The sequence below is a fragment of the Athene cunicularia genome, assembly GCF_003259725.1.
Source record: "Athene cunicularia isolate RWA chromosome 5 unlocalized genomic scaffold, athCun1 chr5_part1, whole genome shotgun sequence".
In the NCBI taxonomy this organism is placed as follows: domain Eukaryota; kingdom Metazoa; phylum Chordata; class Aves; order Strigiformes; family Strigidae; genus Athene; species Athene cunicularia.
Genome location: NW_020799101.1, coordinates 4639808 through 4660872, shown reverse-complemented (window position 1 = coordinate 4660872; position 21065 = coordinate 4639808). Strand labels below are relative to the sequence as shown.

The 21065-nt window shown below is 41.7% G+C and overlaps 1 protein-coding gene across 1 annotated transcript in view; it reads right to left on the bottom strand.

The window, feature by feature from the left end:
• Positions 1 to 21065, bottom strand: part of KTN1 (kinectin 1) — a 63840-nt gene that overhangs the window by 33828 nt on the left and 8947 nt on the right. The window contains exons 2-12 of the mRNA XM_026848935.1: positions 19563 to 20119; positions 17847 to 17984; positions 15171 to 15338; positions 12727 to 12857; positions 10496 to 10612; positions 7753 to 7893; positions 5565 to 5671; positions 3835 to 3967; positions 2744 to 2831; positions 2267 to 2433; positions 1555 to 1623 (exon numbers count right to left, since the gene is read on the bottom strand). Of these exons, the coding sequence (XP_026704736.1) occupies positions 1555 to 1623; positions 2267 to 2433; positions 2744 to 2831; positions 3835 to 3967; positions 5565 to 5671; positions 7753 to 7893; positions 10496 to 10612; positions 12727 to 12857; positions 15171 to 15338; positions 17847 to 17984; positions 19563 to 20085 (1782 nt within the window). The 5' untranslated portion in view covers positions 20086 to 20119. The remainder of the gene's footprint in view (positions 1 to 1554; positions 1624 to 2266; positions 2434 to 2743; positions 2832 to 3834; positions 3968 to 5564; positions 5672 to 7752; positions 7894 to 10495; positions 10613 to 12726; positions 12858 to 15170; positions 15339 to 17846; positions 17985 to 19562; positions 20120 to 21065) is intronic.

Below are 21065 nucleotides of genomic sequence, written 5' to 3'. Positions count from 1 at the left end.
CATTCTGCTGGCAAACCACTCGAATTTAAAAAAAAAAAAGCAAGCCCTGCACAGTGCATCAGGACTTGTGTTAGGAACAGAAACAGCAGCAAACCAGCAAGTGGCATTTTTTCACCATGGAAAAAACTTCTTCCTGTGTGGTCACCTAAAACAGGGCAGGAGAGACCCATCACACTGGTTATCAAGGCATCAAGGGACCTCTGCAGACTGTTTCACAGGCAGTTTGGTAGCAGCTATGGCTGAACTTCCACATTCATTTTGTGCTTCAGGTGTGTGATTCTCCTTATCCAGCCTTATCCTCCCTCAGAATCCTGGATCTCACAGCGCTTGTGCCCAAGAGACCCTATGACAGCTCCCATACTGCCTTACCCAGATCACACCAGAGAAGAGCATCAGAGGGGGAAAAAAAGAAAAAAAAGAAAAAAAAAAAATCAAAGGGAACAAATAGTTTCAGTCCTCCTTAACGACCAAAACAGTTTCATCAACCCTGATGTCCAGAGTAGTATTTAGTCCAACCTTGCTTTCCCAAAGTTCTACTTTCACACCTAGTGATCACAGTGGAAAAACGGCCACGCATTTTCCTGGCCAGTGGGGCTACCCACGGAAAGCACACACCTCCTTCCAACAACCTCCTTCTGCAACCCAGAGCTAAAAAGTAAAATTTTGCTAGGGATTTATTTTCAGAGCCCTTTTAAAGGACTGGGGATGAAAGCAGTAGGTCACGAAGATGCTGTAAATCCCTAGTGCCTCCTCCTGCACTACTCACCCCACCCAATGGATTAAAGCACCTCAAGCAAAGCCAGATGACACATTTTCAGTCTGATGTCGAATTTAATCAAACTGCATCAAGCATCCATGATTAAAAGAATGCAGACCTCAACCGCATAGAAACAGCCTCCACTTGTGCCCATGGAAGTTACAGCCTTTGAGCTAATTCCTGTGACCTGTCTCTACATGGAAGCACCTTCAGCCACTCTGATGTTTTCCATAGGGTTTACAATAGAAATCATTTCTCAAAGAAACTAGTCAAATTTTAGAAATTAAAAGAACTGAGAAAAGTATTGTGCAGGCTCAGTGGTTTTTTGGTTTGGGTTTTGGGTGTTTTGGTTGGTTTTTTTTTCTGCACAGAAATTACCACTGGAATGAACAAACGGCTTTATATGGGAACTACCAGAAGACTCTGTTTCACAACCCAATGTACAAGGGAAAAGCATGATCAGGTGATTCACAGAAGGACTGCAAAAAGACCAAAGAACCACGAGACAGAATTTTACACATGCAAAGCTACAGAAAACAAACATTCAAAAAGGTATTCTACCCTTTGGTTACAATTGAAAGCCTCTACAGGAGGAAATAAGTGGATTTTACCCCCCAAAAGGACAGCAGAAGCTTAAGTTTTAAACCAGTTTGCGAATATTAGAAAAGAGGATGCTAACATCTTTGCTTTCAGCATTACACATCTCATATCCAGATTAAAAAAAAATTTAAAAATCTGACTTTCATTAAAAGTTCACAATTCATGACTACAAAAGAAAGTCTGAGAACATGCTGTACCTGGGCTGCCATTTGTGAATGAAACTTCTGAAGCTGAGCATTCAAAGCATCATTCTGCTCTATCAGCTCCTTGTAAGAGAGCACAGAAAGAAAAGCAGGCTGAGATCTGCAGCTAGTCAACTTTTGCTAGGATTAGCTCTTCGCCATGATTACGTTAGTAAGAACAGTTTAGCATTTACATGTCACACTTTCCAAAGGCGCTGTTTTTCTCCCCACTAAGATCAACTAATTTGAGTGGAAACATAAGAACCTGTTCTGTATCAAAAGAAAAATATTCCTTGCCCCACGTACGCCATTTGGTTTCCCTGAAGCCCTCAAGAGCTATGTCCACACTGCCTCTCACCACCTGATGCCAAGAGAGAGATCACACCAGAAGAGCTCACGCAAACATCAAAGGTACACAGCCGCTCTTCCAGGGTGTTCCCCAGACCATGGAGTCATTTCACAGCTTGGGAAATTGCCTGGGTCAGCATGTTTTCCTGACTTGCCCGGAGTGTTTCTCAAGTCTGAGATGGCCCCAGACCTCTTCACAGCACCACACACAAGGTCTCACACTTCATGAGCTGCCAGATGACAGACTGGCACAGTTTTCTAATTCTTTATTCAGTGGGGAAGCTTTACTAAAGCAGCATTTCAAGGATATTACTGTGTTTCCATAGGCACAAAGTAGGAGGAAAAAAACCAAACCCTTAAGGTACTTGAGCAATATTACCTGCACCTGCATTTGCATGGAGTCCTCTGCAGTAGCTCTCTTTTGCTCAGCCTCCATTAACTGCAGCATCCTCTGCTCCAGCTGCTGTTTTGACACCATTGTATCAGTAAGTTTACTGTGCAAGCTCTGGATTTCATTGTCTTTGGCCACAAGCTTATTCTGCACATCTGTAGCAGAAATGTCAGGATTTTAATTCAGAAGTAAATTATTTAACTTTAGGGGAAATAATTTTCACTGTAAACAGGGAGGCTGATTAGAAGCCTCATTCCAGCAAGCCAAGGTTCAGCCCTTGTCAGCATTCAAACTAAGTGGTATCACAACATACTATTTTCCCAGAGTGCTGAAGCAGTACTGACTTCACCTAAGCTTTAAGCCATTTACTCAAAAATGCCCTTTTTTACAAATGGCAACAGCCAAATCACTGTAGTAAGCATTATTTGGGAATTCTGTGTTACATGGGAATTTTGTGATACATGCCTTGTTGTGCTGCTTCGTGTTCTGCTGTTCTTTTCCTGAGATAAGCTTGGATTTCTTCCCATCTTCTCTCTGCTTCCTGCTGCTGGACCTACACATTGAAGAGAGAGGTGATGAAGAGAAGTTTAACCTTTAATTTATTTTTGAATCCAGAGTGCATCTCTTCAGTGCTATTCCCTAAACATATGGCAATGAAGTAAAATTGTTTCTTGCTTCCATTAGGGCACATCAGAGAGACAGAGTGCCCTGTAATCCTCCTCCTAGAGTAGTTTAGCCTATTAATTTGAAAGGCAAATTGTGGACAGATTTCATTATAGGCTCTTAACAGGATGGTTTCTGTAATATGAAAGTGTAGCATCTTTGCCCTGCAAGTTCAGAATTAACACTAGAAGCCAGACTAGCCACGCATCCCATAAATCTGCATCTAGTAATTAAAACATGTCTCAAGTCTAGATACCAACCCGCCACCTGCAAGGGCTAGAGGCAGGGAGAACGTCTGCTAACTAAGACTTAATTGCAAGTATGAAAAAATAATTAGCTCTGGATTGGCATTCTCACATGAAAACACTTGCTTCCTCTTCCGAGAAAATTAAAAAAAAATATACAAAAGGCCTTTTCTTCAAAAGAAGAGATGCATCCAGAAGCCAGTCCATTTACATTTTAACTCTTTAAAAAAAACACACAATTAAACAAAACCATGTAGTTTCAAATAAAAATCACACAAGGACAGTGTCATCTGGATGAACCACTGCAAAATATCAAGTGTTGCTTGAATTGTACACTCATAGAAAGCAAAGTTCAACATCCCTAGTTAAGCTTTTTAAAGATGTTTACCTGGAAGGTTAAGTTTCACTTCACAGGAAGGTTTGTAATCACTCAAAACCCAGAGTACTGAATAAAAACATTAAATAAGCCCATAGGCTGACTCAGCCTATCTGGTAATAGATACTTGTGCATATAAAGACAACAAAGAGATTTAGTGGTCAGGGAAACACCTGAAGTGATTCTCACGCACCTCACAACCCACCCGACTCAGAACTTGGCTCAGATAAAGCCTTGAGCATAACTTGCCAGGCAGAGAAAACCTAAGTCACCTTTAGCTGAGCAACTGCCTGCTCTGCATTCTTCTTCTGGAGCTCCTCTTGCTGCAGCTTACTGCTCTTCTCTCCCAGCTCATTCACCAGCCTAGCATAATCCTGGCGCAGTTTGTTCAGTTCAGCCGACTGCCTAAAAATAAACATTTTCACAGATTTTTTTTTAAAAAAAAAAAAAAAAGAAGCAAAGGCCATAACAACAGCTACTCAAATATCAACATCAAGTCCTATATTTGCAGCCAGAGGGCTATACCGGGTGGGTTTGCTTTGGGTTTTGTTTGTTTGTTTGTTTTTCACACTGCTTCATCCTAGGAAAGGGATGAGGGTCAGGTGCTCTTGGCCATCAGCACAGCACAGCAGCTACAACCCACTGAGTCAGAAACAAAAGGCCAGCAATAAGCCACAAGCATCAGTTCCTTTATAACATTTGCAAGCTGATAGGCATAATTTGGACAGGCTCATATAAACTAAAGCATAAAGCAAGGTCTCACATGGAAAGCCACACGCCTTTCTTCTCCCCATAAAGGATTATTGATCTCTGACTTTCTCAAGACTATTCCTCCTGGACTACAACTGCACACATCTCTCTGGCCTATAGATGCCTCCTGGCCTTGACTTATCTTAACTTATGAAGTTATCTGATGCACTCTCTCACTTGGGGAGAGAAAATACATTTGTCTAGCCCACGGGAAGAATTTTAAAAGGCTCCCCTTTGTGTCTAAGCAAATAAGAAGCGTTTTATTCTTAAGTTTGCCTCAATTAAGAATGTTAAGATAACTGCCTAAGATACAATGATACTTCATCTCTACAAATAGGACACCTGAGATCAGGGTATCAGTACCCTTCTCCAAGCTCTTTTATATCGACCTGCCCTGGCAGGACAGGCACAGGGAGCAGAACACACCTCTGCTGAGCTGCGCCTGGCAGGGCAGAACCTGTCAGCAGGATGGTCCATATAGAAGCAGCATCTCTGCAAGAACAGTGCAGCCAGAAAAGGAAGATGCTGAGCCCTTTCCAAGTCTTGACAGTGGTTTTGACATTCTAGTCTCCAACAGCAACAAATATCTGAGAGCCTATAAAGTGTCCACTTTGCTTTGTATAGGCAGAAGCTCACTGGCAGCAATTCACCCGTCAGACTACACACCTTACAGGGATGCTCAGCTTTTAGCACAATACATACAAGCTTCTCTGCCAGCTCAGGGACAGCTTAAGTCATAACTTAGAAAAGACAAAACCTTGAGATGCCTTTTTTCTTCCTCCAAACATCTGCAACACCAGCAGATAAATCCAAGGGCTATGCCAGTGGTGTCGTTAACTGCAGGGTGTTGATACTTTTTTTTCTTATTGCAAAGCTGATTTAGAAATTTAGAGCTGCTGTTTTCCCAAGAGACCAGCTTCAGCACCTCTCCTAAAGCCTCAGGGGAAAGGATACATACCCTGCCAAAACCACCAACTGTGGCTGAGCATTTCTGCACTTCTTTCTGTTAAAGCCTCAGCACCCACTCTAAAATCTCAAGCTTCAAACTGATAAAAGACAGTAATCTGTTTTGAAAGCCTTGGCTCAATGCAAATACAAATAGGTCCCTCCTCAGTCCAAAATAACTGTGTTCATAGTTTAACCACAAATTCGGAAACAGCCAAGGAGATAGAAACAAAAAGGAGCAGAAGCCAGAACAACCCTTCAGGGAAGGCTTAAACACACACAGAGCTCCGAGTAGCTGCTAACATACTTGCTCTCCATTTGATTGGTAGAAGTACTGACAGCATCTCTCAGGATACCATTTTCCTGCTTCAGGTGGCTTATTTCTGCCTCCATCTGCTCACGGAGTTGCTGGAACTGATGGAGAAAGAAAGATTGATTCCAAAAAAGATTAAACCAAGGAGCAATAAAAAAATCCCACAACTTGTAACAGTAGATAAGATACCACAATAGTTTAAGTAAATAAAACTAAGTGGATTTTTTGGGAGAGGAACAGCTTTATGTCCTTCCTCACATACCCACTCTTAAATTAAACTGTGCAACTCAGACCATCTTGCTCAGATAAAAGCACCAGGTTCCTTTTATACCAGTGTATCAGCCTATTTATTACAGCAACCTTTTTCATTTGTTTAAAAGATTACACAAGTATTGCTTCGCATACCAACTGCTCAGCCGTATAACTTTAGATATTTGTCAATAACTGGAAATTACTATACTCTTTTTGCAAAGGGAAATAAAATAAATGTACTGTGAATTAACATCAGAAGTTTACAAAGCCTTTAAATAAAACAGAAAAAGTATAAAATAAGTAACAGTACACAGGTTATAGCATGTAAACTGCAAAAGGCTAGTCCTCATCTAATATCCTGAAGTCAAGATTATGAAATAGATCCTTTATTTAGGCAATACGATGCTTTGATTGCATTTTCAACAGGGTTCCAAACTGAAGCAGAAAAGCCCTGAGAACCCAAGGCTGCTTCAGAATAGTGCAAACTACATCAAAAGACAGGATTCAAAGGAAAAATAAAAAAAAAACAAACCAGACTCTGCATATGCAGACGACAGGATAGCTGTTCTTACAGCCCAACAGCCTGCTTTGAAAATCCTCGGGCACATGCAGCTATAATGCTTTCTTTCTCTACCAGTGCCAGTCTGTAGATACAGCCAACACCATTTCCAAGACCCAGTTTCATCAAATGGCTGACTCACTAATAAGCATTTTGTATATAACAAAATCCAAACAAATGTTTGCGTAACAACCACGGCAGGAGATAGCAGCCACCTCCAGCTCAGCACCAACACACACAACAACCTGGTCCTTGGATGTCTGGGGGTGGAGGGTTTTAATACCAAGAGATATACAAGATCCAAACAGAAGCAGGGGCACAAATCCCATATAACTGGAAGCTTTGACATATGTTTCTGCTTCTCTGCAATGCTACAGCACATCAGCAGGGGGAGCAGAACCTGAGCACTGGTTCCTCTTCACGTCCTTCCTCCAGCTTTGCCTTGACAGCAGCAAAAGCCACCGGGTCCTGCCCAGCTCTCCTTCACCCTCCCCAGCCAGCAGAAGGACCCTCTCGTTATGCAGTTGTCTATATAGGTTCAAAGAAAGTTGTCCCTGCCCAGGAGAACAGAGTTCTGCTCCAAAACTACAGAGATGCTGCTCTCCAAAGTGCCAAGACAGAAGATAACAGTATTAAACTAGAAAGTTTCTGTGCTGTGCTTGATGCTGTTAACATTCATACAGGGAAAAAAATACTAGAATATGAAATTTAAGCACCAAGTTGATATAAGAGGAGCCATTTTTCTTAGTAAACTTTAAATTAAATTTTTTAATCTGATGAAAAACTCTTCTGAGGTCACTCCATTATAATGTGACTTCAGGACAGAGTAACAAGGGTCTTAAAAATAAGGCAATTGTCAACCCTTCAAATATTTTCAGTGAAGCACTCTCCTCGGCAATTACATTCCCTGTATATTATGCTATGCTGTCACTCTGTACTACAATTAAAAAAATTAGATTTATCAGATAGTAAATGATATGAGCATCAGTGGCTCTCAAGTTGAATATTTCAATTAGATTTTACATTTTAATTGAGTAAAATTTCAGCAGAATACCACGAAGGAAAAAGTAGCTACATCAGATACAGGCTGTCTAGCTAGCACTAGTCTTTTACAGACTGTGTAAGTCACCTATGAGAACACCTTGTCTGTCTTTTAAGTCACGAGACTGTCTCAGTCTCCCATCCCCATGCAGATGTGTTATACCCCCAGCTACCAGCACACTGCATTCAAGGCTCAGGGTTACCAGTGAAGCCCATTTCTGTGTGAGCAAGCAACAAATGCTGCACCCTGGCTAAATCAATGACTTCTCAGCACTGACCTACCTGCTTGTGTGTGAACGTCAACTCGGACAGTTTTGGTAAAGCACTTACTTTTATCTTCATCTGCTGAGATTCTTGGTAGCTAACGTGTATTTTACTCTGAAAAGTGCCATGCTCCTTTTCTAGGGCGTTGATACGCTCTCGCATTTTCGCTGTAAGCAAGCCGTTTCTCTCCTTTTCTGCAACCAGCTCCTTGAGTGCGAGTGAAAGTAAAAAGGGAAATAAGTCAACTATTAGACTCTAGAAAAGAGCAGTAGATAAGTGTTTTAAGGTAACTAGCAAGCGTGCATCAAACCAAAGTCAGCAGTAAAATTCACTTGGAGAAATTACAGCATTAGACCTGACCAAACTTCCAGCACTTTCATGAGGATTTAGGATCAGCATACTTCCACATTTATTGAAAAGGTTTACCAATTTAAACACTGAACTTCTGTTGTCTCAGAAAAGCTGGAGTCTGTCTTCTATTGAGTTTGGCCAAATGACACAGAATCCTAACAATTAAAACTGCAGATATCACATAAGGTAGAGCTTAGATTTTCATCCCAAGTTTAGCAAAACAGAAGAACATAGGTATAGAACAGTGACAAAACAACAGAGCATTTTAGAGCAAATAATTGCTTTGCAGCAGGTTTTAAAGCCAACCATGGGGTATTAGTACCCAGCAACAGCCTGAGAGGCCCTGAATCCCACCATCATGATGCAATGTTATGGCTTTCAAATGAAAATACACATTGCTATTTAGATTAATCATTTATTAGCCAGTAATTCAACCCAGACACCTGAGATATCCATAGAGCTACTCCTCTACAACATAAATGCACTTGCTGTAGTAAGCAAAAACATTAAGTGCAGCTTTCAGCAAGCTCCCATCACAGAATGAGGTATTTGTACCATCTAAGCTTCAGCTATCTCCAGCTACACAGCACAGCACGCAGCTCCTTACAGTGCCAAGGAGCCCTGACATATAATTTAAGTCCTCTAAATTATTAGCCTGAATACCCTCCATCTCTACCATCCAGTAATTATAGCTTTTCCCACATTTTAATTTAAATAAAAGCTATTCTCTCTTTTAGATCCAACTCACTGGCTTCAGGAGGCTGCTCCTTCAGAATGAATTGTGACACGAGTTCCCAAGCCCATGTTCATGAAGGCATTTAGGAACCTGACTCACAGCAGAAGTTTTAAGTTAGTTCTGCAAATACAGTGTAAAAGCTTGATTCAAAGCCTTCTCCATGTTATATTTGCATCTGCTAAGGCACAACAAAAAGAAGGGCACCAGAACATACTGCAGTTCCCTTCTACCCCTCCACCAATTCCACCATCCATCTGCAGTCCTCACTAACTCAACCACCCTGTCACAGCAGTGCCAGAGATCCTGGGAAGATTAACTTTCACCTAGCTTGTGTTTTGCCAAATACCTCTGAGGTCAGGCACCTCTTGCTCTCATTTATCCTCTCCAGCTATCATCTTTATCAACACCCTTGCAGGAACATCTCTGCACCTCACAGTCCCTCCGTAGCTTTTGGCAGTGTTTTCAGAGAAACACGTTAATTAGAAGATAAGAACTTCTTGTCAGTCAAGCTGAGCTTTTTCCCTTGTTTATCCCGATACTTCAGCACTGCAGCAACTTTGCTTTTACCCACCTTCTTGCAGCTTTCAGGAACACCTATTTATTTCTCCTTCTCCCTTCCCTCCCCCAGTCCAGACAACAAAAACCCCCTATGACCCCTACTTCTCCAGAGCTCCTGCCTGCCTTCACCAGCATCACCTTGCAGATGTTTTTTCCCAACCACATCAGCTTCGCCCACACCCAGGCTCCTTCACACATTCCCTCTGCTTCTTCAGCAGCAGACACCTCCCTCCTTTCATTCTGCAATCCTGAGCCAGTTTCTTTTTCCCTGCCAAACACATCACAAGTCCCTTCTCCCTAGTTATAGACTGATTGTCCCAAACCTCTTGATCCCACTGCAGATGCACCTGTGCCCTGCCAGGAGCTCACACAACACCCACTCCCTTCTTCCCTTCTCATCTCTAAGGCTCCCAACTCCTGTGTCCTCTGGCCACTCTGCTCCCATCTTTAGCCACCCAGCTTTCTATGCCCAACTTTTATCCCGCAACATGATCTTCCTGAGCCTGATGTCCATGTGCTTCCAAACTAGCCAAAACAGAAGCCTCCTCCCAAAAGGCTCTAAATTCACTCCACATCTGCCTAATTGTTTGTTCTACCATAACTGCTTTCCTCCGAAACCTTCATTAAAAAAATTAAGTCTAGTTCCATACTAATCTTGACAGTGATGCATCAGCATCCCTGTAAGCCTAAAGCAATCAGAGCTGCAACTCCAAGGGCTAAGCAGGCAGTCTACACTTTCTGTAGCTTCCTTCTTGAAGAAAACTGATGATTGTTGTGCCTAGAAGCACACGAGCACGTGAATGCTCGAATATGTACCAAATTAAAACTGCGATGCAGAAAAGGTGTTTAATATTTGCATCCACAGAACCATCTTATACTCATGAAGGAAGCGTTTTTAAAGTAACCTTTTGAAAAGAAATAGTCTCAGCTTAAAAGTCTCAGTAAATGAACTCTCTCTGGAAAAACTACTGGAAAATAACTCTGTGTAAATACATTAATAGCATCATAAAAACAAATATAGTGTCTTGCTAAGCTTTCCCAATATACAAAACTCCACCTTTCAGTTTATACTAAGCTCAGTAAACCAGCATTTGTTGGCAGCTAGTCCTGCAAGCCACTGCTCCTCTCCCACAGCTCTCTACACCTGAACCTCTTTATATTTACCTGGGTTAGCTGCTTGCACTGCTCCTTTGCAACGGCTGCCTCCTCCTTCATCGCAGCAAGCATTTTCTCTTTGTCTTGTAGCTGATGTATAGCTGCAGCCGACTCAGCCTTGCTGGCCTGCAACAAAAAAAGTACAGAAAAATGATCATACACGCCAGAAGTACTTGCAGAGGATGCTAGCAGGCAGCAGAGCAAACTTGAGGAAAAAACACTCCCTCCTGCCCCCAGATCATCTCTCTGCATGGCGTACATGGCACCACCAGTACCCAATTCTGCTGCTAATGGGTCCTGCAGCACCGACTTCATTAGACAAGGAAATGCATTTTCAAAAGCACTGAAAGCAATTAGGAGAATAAATGGGCTCTTAAGGTGCTTCCTCATTGGAAGAGAGCTGCTGTGGTGGCACTGGGGAAAACAATGAACAGCCATTAAGAGAAATAAAGGAAAAAGATGCAGAGATGCTGAATCATTCAATAATTGAGGTTGGAAGGGACTTCCAAGACCGCCTGGTCCAAGTCATGCTCAAAGCAAATCCAAAAACTTCATCTCTTGAAATATTTTGCTACAAAGAAACACTGATCTGGTCTCTCCTTCCACTTCACAGGAGAGCCTCCAGTTGACATAATTACACTTCTGCTGGCATACTGACACGGAAAGTTTCAGAGATACTACAGGGAACAGAAACAATACCCACAGTCCTGCCACTTGTATACTGGTCCTAAAAATGAAATAACTGCAGTAAGGGGCAAACCTTCTAAACGTTTGTGCTCAGCCTTCACTCAATGAAGTCTGATAACTGAAGCAGCAAAGAAGCGTCAGGCCTATAAACGGACTCTGAATTTGTCTGGAAGTTCTCTAGTTGTACTGTGTATGTATGCAGTACAAAAACACACTGTCAATGTCTTGCATGAGCAAGAAACAATACAATAGAAATTTGATAGAAAAATATTCATATTTCTATCTACAGAAACATTTTTTGTGGTATACAAACCCAGGAACCCACTTCGATCCTAGAGGTTTAGCTTGAAAAAACACCAAACCTTCCTTTAAAATAAAAATACAGCCAGCAAGCTGGCTGCTATTCCAAATAAAACAGGCAATACCATTGCAAATGTACTGCTATTGGGTTTTCAGTCAAGCACTGAAACAAGTGCCAAGAAAGAATGTGAAGTCTCTGTCCTTGGAGGTTTTCAAGATTCAGCTGGACAAAACCCTAAGCAACTTGCTCTAAATTCAATGTTGAACCCATTCTGAGCAGGTAGTTGGACTGCATGACCTCCTGAAGTCCCTTCCAACTCAAACTGTGTGATGTTACTATATTGCGTTAACTGAATTGACACATATCCAGTTCTGCATTTCTGTTCTGGTACCATATCTGCAGAAAAATACAGAACTGCAAGACTTCAAGTGTGACAAACAGGATGTTACAAGCACAAAGTGACAATCCTAATGAGTCATGGGAGGGAGGAGTAGATATTCGTAAGATATTGGGAGATCAAGATTCTCTTCTGTCTTAATACAAAAATGAAAAAAGAGCTGCCAAGCACTGGCACAGGTTGCCCAGAGGAGTTGTGCAGTCTCAGTCCCTGAAGTTTTCAAGACAGACTGGATAAAACCCTGAGTAGTGTGGGCTGACCTCAAGAGCTGGCCCTGCTTTGAGTAGGAGATTGGACTACAAACCCCCTTGAGATCCCTTTCAAATCTGAACTGCCCTACAATCCTATGAAAAACATCCAAAGCAGTCAGCAGACTAGAAAGTACAGACTTGTAAGATGAAGAGACTTGCAAGACACAGAACTAGCTCATCAAGCGCACAGCCACAGCAGCTTTTTCTTAATTTCTGCTACAGTTTATCCTATTTACACAATTGCAAAAGATCACTCCTTAAAGTCACCAGATAAGCCTTCCCCCGTGCCCACACACACATGAGCTGCAGCAGCATTCCTACGTTATATACCTTATTCTCCACAGTTATGTCTGCTCTTTAGGAGCGGTCAAAAGCCATCAGCCTGTCTAGCCAGCCCATGGGATGGCAGATGGCAGCACGCAGACATCTGACAACTGCTTTCTGCATGCAAAGCAAGCACAGACCAGCTGGAAAAAAAAAGAGTCTTCCAAAGACAGAAAGCACAAGTCACAACAGAACATCGATATAGCTAATTCGACAGCATCTCTTCCAATTTCTACTTATTTGTCTTGTCTCCCCCCTCTCCACCCACCACATCATTCACCTTTTGCAAGACATCATGAATTGCACTGGATTTTTCCTTCAAGACCTCCACTACGCAACGGGCCTCATCTTCAGTGAAGATCATATTCTTCATGGCCATTACAAAGTCTTTAAATTTTACTTCAGCATTCTCTGCAACACAGAAGGGAGAATATATTTACTTTGGACTCCATACAGAATTATTTATTTTGCCTCGAAACAGCATGTGATGGGGTATCATTACGCATTATATTTAATTTCAGTTTGAAATGCCAAGTAGTAAAGGGTCATGAACATTCAGCAAAAACAACATATCTCTGATTTAAATCCGATAACAATCCGCCAGCTGACAGTTTGGGGAAAAAAATCCCACCACTTTGTTTGTACAGTTGGTAACATTTATAGTGTTACTAGCAAGAAGACAAAGCACAACACAGATTTTGGAGAAAAAAATAGCAAGAATGTGAAAACTTGAAGAGTCCTTTCTAGTGTATTATGACAGCAATTCAAACCGAGCTCTCAATTTAAAGGACAGCCTGGCTCCACAAGCAATATGCAAATGACAAGGTAATGAATTTAAGAACTGGCACGTTTCTGATTACAATATACGGAAACCAGAAAAATATTCCCTCAGACTAAGTTTGGAAATGAACTGCTGCAGAAGGAGTTCAGCAGTAGGAAGATAAATCAGTAAGTGTTTAAAAAGACACAAACAAGGAAACACAATTCAACTCAACTATGCTCTTACAGGAATAACAAAAAAAACATTTGGTTCATAAAAAAAAAAACAGGCTGCATGTACATAGGTCATTAGGTGGCCCCCTAACTTAAGTAAATGGAAGCACAAGACCAAGGCATCCAGTATCTGTCAATCACCAGTGCACAAAAGTATGTGAAGAGATTGGAGAGAAAAAAAGAAGAGGAAAAGCTTAAAAGTGATGCTTGGTTCAGAAAGTGTCCCAGACTTTATGGAGAATTGTCCAGGTCTCTCACCGCAGGTGCTAAACATGCCATTGAAACCAAGCCACACAAACTCAAACCTCTCCAGCTTGAAAAATAAATGAAGAACAAAAAAGTAATACTAAGCCTAAGAAAAATTATAGACCTTAAAAACAGATCACTGAACAGAATGCAGGGAGATGGGAGGAAAGTGCTGAGAAATCCTAGCACACTCTCTCCTAGTCCTAAATCAAACTTAGTCTTGGCCACAGACTTTTCAGCTCACATCACTGCAGCATTGACATCATCAATGATGCTCATACCAGGAATATGCCAAAATCCCAAGACCCCAGTCCAGTTCGCCAGGAGTCTACGGCAGCTTGGCCTGGACCAGCCGGAGCCCTGTGCTCCCTGAAGACACGAAGACCTTGCCCTTGCATCCAAGAAGCTTATAATTAGAATAGGGGAAGATTTCTATATTGGGAGGGCAAATCCCAGCTGACACAGAAGAATTAGGAGCTCATATAGAAGGTTACAGCTTGCAAAGGAAATGAGAAGGGACGGGTACATGAGAGGCTTTGATGCTGCAGAGCAGAAACACACAGCCACCAAGTTAGAAACTCAGGAGTCTCAGACAAGTGGGAATCCAATGTAGATACCTCAAAGAATTGTCCAGGAGCTTTCAAGTGAGAGTTTTAGAAGTTTAAAAAGAGGGTTCCAAAGAGTGCAGTGAGTGGCCAGACAGACAATGTTGGAGAGCCAGCCTTCTGCACAAACCTGAGCAGGGAATCACTGCTCAGTCACTTGGTTTCTCCTCTCTGGCTGCCTGCCAGTTTGAGGGTCTCAGCTCATGGCTCAGTAAGCCTGGCATGCTTTGAGCAGGTCAGTGGCCTATTTGAAGTTTAAAGGTGGGATACAATGCTCATGAGTCACTCCAGGCCTCTGCAGGAGAGCATGAAGGAAGCTCCACTGTCCCAACCAATTCCAACTGCATTGAAAGGAAGATTCAAACTCTTTCTGGAAATCGCCAGACTATCTCCACTGGCAATTTGCTCAGGTAACTCCATGCTGCACTCTGACACACATGCTGGCTGGTCAGCCCCAGCTACCTCCATGAACGAGCATACAGGCTGCACTCCCAGTCTCAGACTCCAACAGCCCATGCTGAAAGCTCCTGGTTTAGAGTCCATCACTGTTAGCAATGCCTGAACTATCTACTGTAAAACTAGCTCACATGCATCTGTGTGGTCTGTGATCACCCGTTTGCTCACTGCGAGGACACAAAAGCCTACAGTCAGCATTAAAAGGATTCAGATGGCACAAAGCTCTTTCAACAGTGCCAAAGACAAGGGGGAAACGAGCACAAGCAAGAACAAACAAGTGTCCTGCAGCCACAAATGTTTTCTTCAAATCACTTCTTCCTAGCAAATAAGAGAGGATTCCCCTGCCCACATACACAGCATGTTTTCCCTGTTCAGGTTTGCAAGCAGGCTACATCAGAGACAGACTATAACATCACTTTCTTACCTTTATCTGTTTCATTCTTCAGTTTCTTGCCACTGCTCTTCTGGATCCCCTCATTCACATTTTGTTTTGCTACTTCAACTGCTTCTCGCTTTTCCAAAGTGGCAGTGTCAGAATTATCCATCAAAGGAATATAAGTAGTTGCTTGAATAAGAGGTTCATCCACCAAAACTGTAATCAAAAGCCCACAGGATGGGTTATAGCTTTGTAATAATTAATATCAACATTTTTAGAAAAGGTACGTAACATATTAGAGAGTTGGATTAAATCATCCTTAACCTCAATAGTTAGTTATACTGTCTATTCTATTATCCTTCACAGCTTAACTCATTAAAGCTCTTCAGGTAAATTCATTAAATAAAGGTCTCTAATGCATAGTAATTTAATAGCTTCAATTAAATTTCTCTTTCCAAAGCTGCCTTTTATCATTTTAACAAGTAGCAGAGAAGAAACTTTACATTTTGACTTTCATTTCACTTTAATGAGAAAGTTGCACATAGCATCAATGAGACTGGTTTACTTGTGGCTGCATATGAAATCACTGAGCATCCCTGAAGTATGAGCAAAGTCTTTTGTCCCTGTTCTGTTAAAATCAGGTACCTTACTGCCAGCATTTTCACACAGATTACATCACCTGTGAACTAAACCATTTAGGCAGAATGCGTGGTAGGGACAGCAATCAAGCTTATTTCACATGCAGACTCAACTGCACTTAATGAAGATATCTCATCTGTCAGAGCAGGCTTTAGGCATCATTAATATTCAGAGAGGTACCCAGAGGTACTGACCGACCTCGGGTCTCCATTCACACAGCACTGTATAAACATGGTGAGGCACAGCCTCTGTGCAAAGAACTTTTCAACCCACACTGCCAAGACAAAAGCAGGGGAGGGGAGAGCAAGAGCGACAGACCAGGGACAACAGATATGGCCAGCAGAGCTGGGTTTGCTGTTTGCCCAGCTCCTGAGTTGCTGGTCCATGCTGCCTGAAGTATGCAAGATGTTGTGCACGCCCCAGCAGGAAAGCTCACTGACCCAGCCAGCCCAGACTGAAGGGCTGATGGACAACAGATGTCACACAGCAAACCAGAGAAAGAGGAGGAACTGGGTGGGATGCAAGGTTCCAGGCATCGGTGCAAGACAAATACACACTCCTGGCTGCCAGAGAGCCAGTTATAAAACATTTCCACATTCTGGCTGCTGCTAAGGAGCAGAATAGGCCAGATGGACCTCCTGCATCACCTGTTAAGAGTCTTTCCACTGAAGCAGCCAAACACCTGCAGGTATACTACAAGTTCAGAAGTGAGGAGAGCTCTCCTCTAGCAGAAATATCCACCACCTAATCCAGTTACCATCCCCACCTTTTCTCTTCCTCTCCTTATTGACATTCCCTCCCCATTTTATTCCCCTCCTTTCGAAACCTTTTTAATATCAGTGAGACATTCACAGTGTCAGTAACATCTGAAATCCCCACAGTACTGTCTTGGCTAATCCGGATGCCCACTACAGCTAATTTTTGCTCTGTCATTTTGGAGAGGTGGCTTTAAAAGAAAACAGCTTGCACTGAAATAATGCATGAGCTATTCCCATGTAGCACTAGCAGCTTAGCTTTAATACTGGCTGAGCTGGTATTGACACTTACTTGACACAGACAGCCATGTCTATGGGCCATAAAATGACCCCTCAAAAAAAGGGCAATGGATGCATGGAGAAAAGCACTGCTAGGTGCCCCATCAGTAGGTTTCTTCCAGGAATAACTTGAAACTTTTTCCGTTGTTGTAACATACAGGAACACTACTTGGAACCCACCCCTGGTCTGACCAGGGCACACAACTGATCTAGACCCCAATGACCTGGCCAAAGTATAAAGAAAACAGTAACCAACATTGTCTACTTCAGGACAGTCCACCAGCTGCCAACTTCTTCATAACTGTCCCAGTAAAGAAGAGTTTTGAGAAGCTAACAAGGTGGTCTCACAGAACTTCACAGTCATGCTCTTCCCAAAAGCCACAGGCACAAGAGCAGTCATTGTAAAAAAAAAAAAAAAAAAACACAAAAACACCAAACACAAAACAACCCCAAAAAATCCAAACAAAAAACCCCCACCAACCAAAACCAAACACCACCACCCCCCCAAAAAACCCAACACAAAACAGAGGCACACTAAGCCAAGAGGAGAAAAGAAACAGCATCTTGGCAGAGAATGAGGGATGACAAACAGTAAAGGCCTTGAGAGCAAAGATGAACAGTTTATCATGGAGCAACAGCTAGCTAACAAAAGCACAATAGCAGAGGAATGTGGTCAAAGCAACTGGATAAAAAAATTGCAGTCTTGTTTGGGGCAGATGACTGCAGCAGTTCCAGACATGCCTTGCTCAGAGCAACTCAGAGCCTGCTCAGTTTATAATCTAAGTCAACACACCACTCCTCAATTCAAGTGTGGATGTTTGGATCCAAATGAGCTGAAAAAGGTTCACAGCATCATCCCATGTTAAGTGGTACCAGATGTTCAGAAAATAAAAGTATCTCAGGCTGAATAATCTCTCCTACCTAGAATTCCTGCTTTTTCAAATTATTCTTCTAAACATTTATTTTCCAAAGGAAGAGAAACTAAACTATGGATGGCAAAAAGGTTTAACAGTTAGATTTATGTGAACTAAGTCATAGCGTGTAGTCTCACCATTATCAACCTTCTGCTTCTTTGCAGAGACTTTCTTCCTTCCCGATACATTTTCCTGCTTTATCTCCTGGTGGAGCAGCACTGGGTCTTGCTTTTTGGCAGGAGATACAACAGAATCAGTCTTAGTATCTTGATCATCTGTAACAGACAATTAAGACAATATGCTCTTCTGTGTATTCTCACCGTCACTTTTAAATCAGTAAATCTCTAATAAACAAAGTCCACTCCCAGAAAAGAGAAACCCACGTATTTTAAATCAGAGCACAAAGTTATCCATACATATGTAGGCACACACACTCAAACACATACACCTCCATATCTGATGAAACCCCAAAGCAATAGGAAGGAAGGTTTAGCAGAACCAAGAGCCACAGCACCTAGTGTTTTGACAGACAGAAATCTTATCTGCAAGCAGTAACATATGGCAACGCAAGTAACAGTTTAACAAATCCAATCCAGGTTTTACTGCAACAGCACGTTACCCATATTAGTATCTCGTCTGCAGGAAGTATTTTATTCCCCACCATGAACCCACTTGGGTATTTTACACACACCCCCCCAATAGCTACCGGGACTGTGAGAAGCAGAAAATAAGTGTTTCACATTAGGGAACTGTTCTTTCTTAAAGTTGTTTCTATAAGAAATTTTTTATCTTTTTGGATAGCCTGTGCTATATAATATTCTTGTCAGAGCTGACACACACAATCTGGGGTTATGGTGTTAGCTCCTGTAATCAAGGATAAGAGTTAGTTGTGGCTGCCCTCAGAACAGTGCTTGCAGACCACATTTTAACCATGCCACAGAGATTTTTGGAGAACACCCACAAACAAGATTTGATATTTTTTTTGTTGGTAGTGGGTGGGTCTCTTTCTCCCTTTTTTTGGAGAAATAAAAAATCCACTACATCAAGCAGCAATGTTGTTTTTTCCTCACTCCCTGGAGCAAACCTATCATGCCTGCATCTCAAAGGGGTGATTTGTAAATACCTTGCTTTTCACTTATTTCTGAAACTGGGTAATTTTTTTTTTTAACTTCTATTCATAGCCAGACCACCACACTGAGAAATACTGACTCCTGCTGAGGATATGGTCAAGCCAGTCAGAAGCAATTCTGACTATGGTTTTGGTTCTGTTCTAAGTTGGATGTTTCCATTTTCTTTCAGCATCAGTTTCATTCAATTATAGAAGTGTAGCAGGTGGGAAGCAGCTCTAAGTGCTTCTTTCCACGAATCAGCCACCAAACACTTCTTTGTACATTAAGCCTGCACTTAAACAGTGATTTATTTTGCACAGTCTGCTATGAGGTTTCCCTAGATGCCCTTCCTTATCAGAGCAACCACTCTTGGGACTCCACTTTTTCATAGCTTGACATCAGAATGCACACAGCAAACATCTAACTTCTTTCAGATAATCAAAATTTTGACAACTTGAGAGCAAAGTAACCAAACCATAGAGCAAAGCAGAGATACAAGCTATTCTGTTTCACTCAACAATCTTTAGCAGAAGAAAGCAAGGATGGGAGGAGGAAAATCAGAGCATTGCTGCTAGATGAAAAACAGGGGGGAAAAAAGCAATAGCTCATAAAAAGAAAAAGGTTAGAAGTGAGCATTGCCCTGTAAGAGATCAGGCAGAACATTTGAGAGACACTCTGTGGCCTTGCAAAAAGCAGAACACAGTTTTGGCGTTCTGTGCAAGAAGCATATGCAACATCAGATACCCATTCCATTTTTCTGCTTCTTCTGCCCAGGCTTCTTCTTAGATGCTGTTGATTCAGATGGTGGAGTGGGCTGTTTTGTAACAGGGACTGGATCTACTTTCTTGCCTGAAGACTTGGATCCTTCCGAGTCCTTAGTTACATGATCATCTTGAGCAGCCTTATGCTTCTTCTCCTTCTTCTTCCGTTCTCTAACGCCAGTAGATGCTTCGGTCACACTCAAGGGAACAGGAGCGACGTGCTCTTCATCTGTACTCAGGGCATCGGAGAGCTTAAAGTCCCGAGGTGTGCTTTCAGAGTCAGACTCGTGGATGTTCCCGTTCTGAGCTTCTTTCTTCTTGTTCTTCTTCTTCTCCGTTTTCTTTTTATCAGTCTTGGTAGGTGGAAACTTTAGATCCCTTTTCTGTTTTGCAAGGACTTCATCATATAAAGTTTCTTTCATGAAAAGCCAGAAGAAAAGGAAGATGACTGTAATAACCACAGAAGGAATGAGGATGATAAAGTAGGTAGACTCGTAAAACTCCATTGTGCTTTTTCTTAGCTATATTTAAAAAAAAAAAAAACCCTACGGGAAAAAAGAAAAAAAATTAGGCTTTGAACATGTTTTCCTTGATATTATTTCCCCCACCAATTACAATAATAAAAAGAACCTTTGTCACTGTTTTAGAGAGGCCTTAAATAGCTTTTAATAAAATTACCAAGCTATAGCAATTATGGAACAACTTCTGGAATCATTTACTACTTGCTTCAATGTTGCTAGCCTGGATAGGAAGGAACTCCAGTTTGCAAGGCCGCTGATCTTGGAAGAGAGAAGTTCTCCTCTCTCCTTACTATTCCTCATCTTTCTCATTCTCCCTTCTCAAGCAAATTTCATAAAGTGTTTTCAGAAATACATGAGACAGCACTTTTAGAGGCTGTGAATTAAGAACGAGTACATGCAGAGCAACACTTTTTTTTTTTCCCATAAATCAAAAATAACAAATTAAGATTTTTATCTTGGCAAGTGGGAGTTAAATTTCAACTTCCTTCTGTTCCCAGATTTATGACAGCTTCAGAAGTGGAATGAGAGCAAGAAGGGAGAGCGCCCTGCATTTTAGTCAACCATAAAGAATCACATATTTTCAAAACTGCTTTTTGAAGTCTAAAACCCAGCTTTAAATTCAATAAAATTCCACACATTTATAGGAAAACAGGAAGATCTGTTACTTATTTTGTGCATGTAACAGTATACAACTTCCAGGGCACTAACAAACCAGATGACTTGGGGATAATTTGATGAAAACACTATTTATGCGCAGAGTATTACTCTTTATTTTAAAGCAGGAACCAGATAGTTTAAAAAAAAAAAGTCAGGATTAAGCTAAAAACCTTATTCTGGGGCCAAGATGAGACCAATTTTCCCATTTCACAACTGATCACTGTGAAAAGACATGGATTTTTTCAGGAAGATTTCAAATATTCCCCAGACTGTTTGTTCCAAGTAAAAAAAAAAAAAAAAAAAAAAAA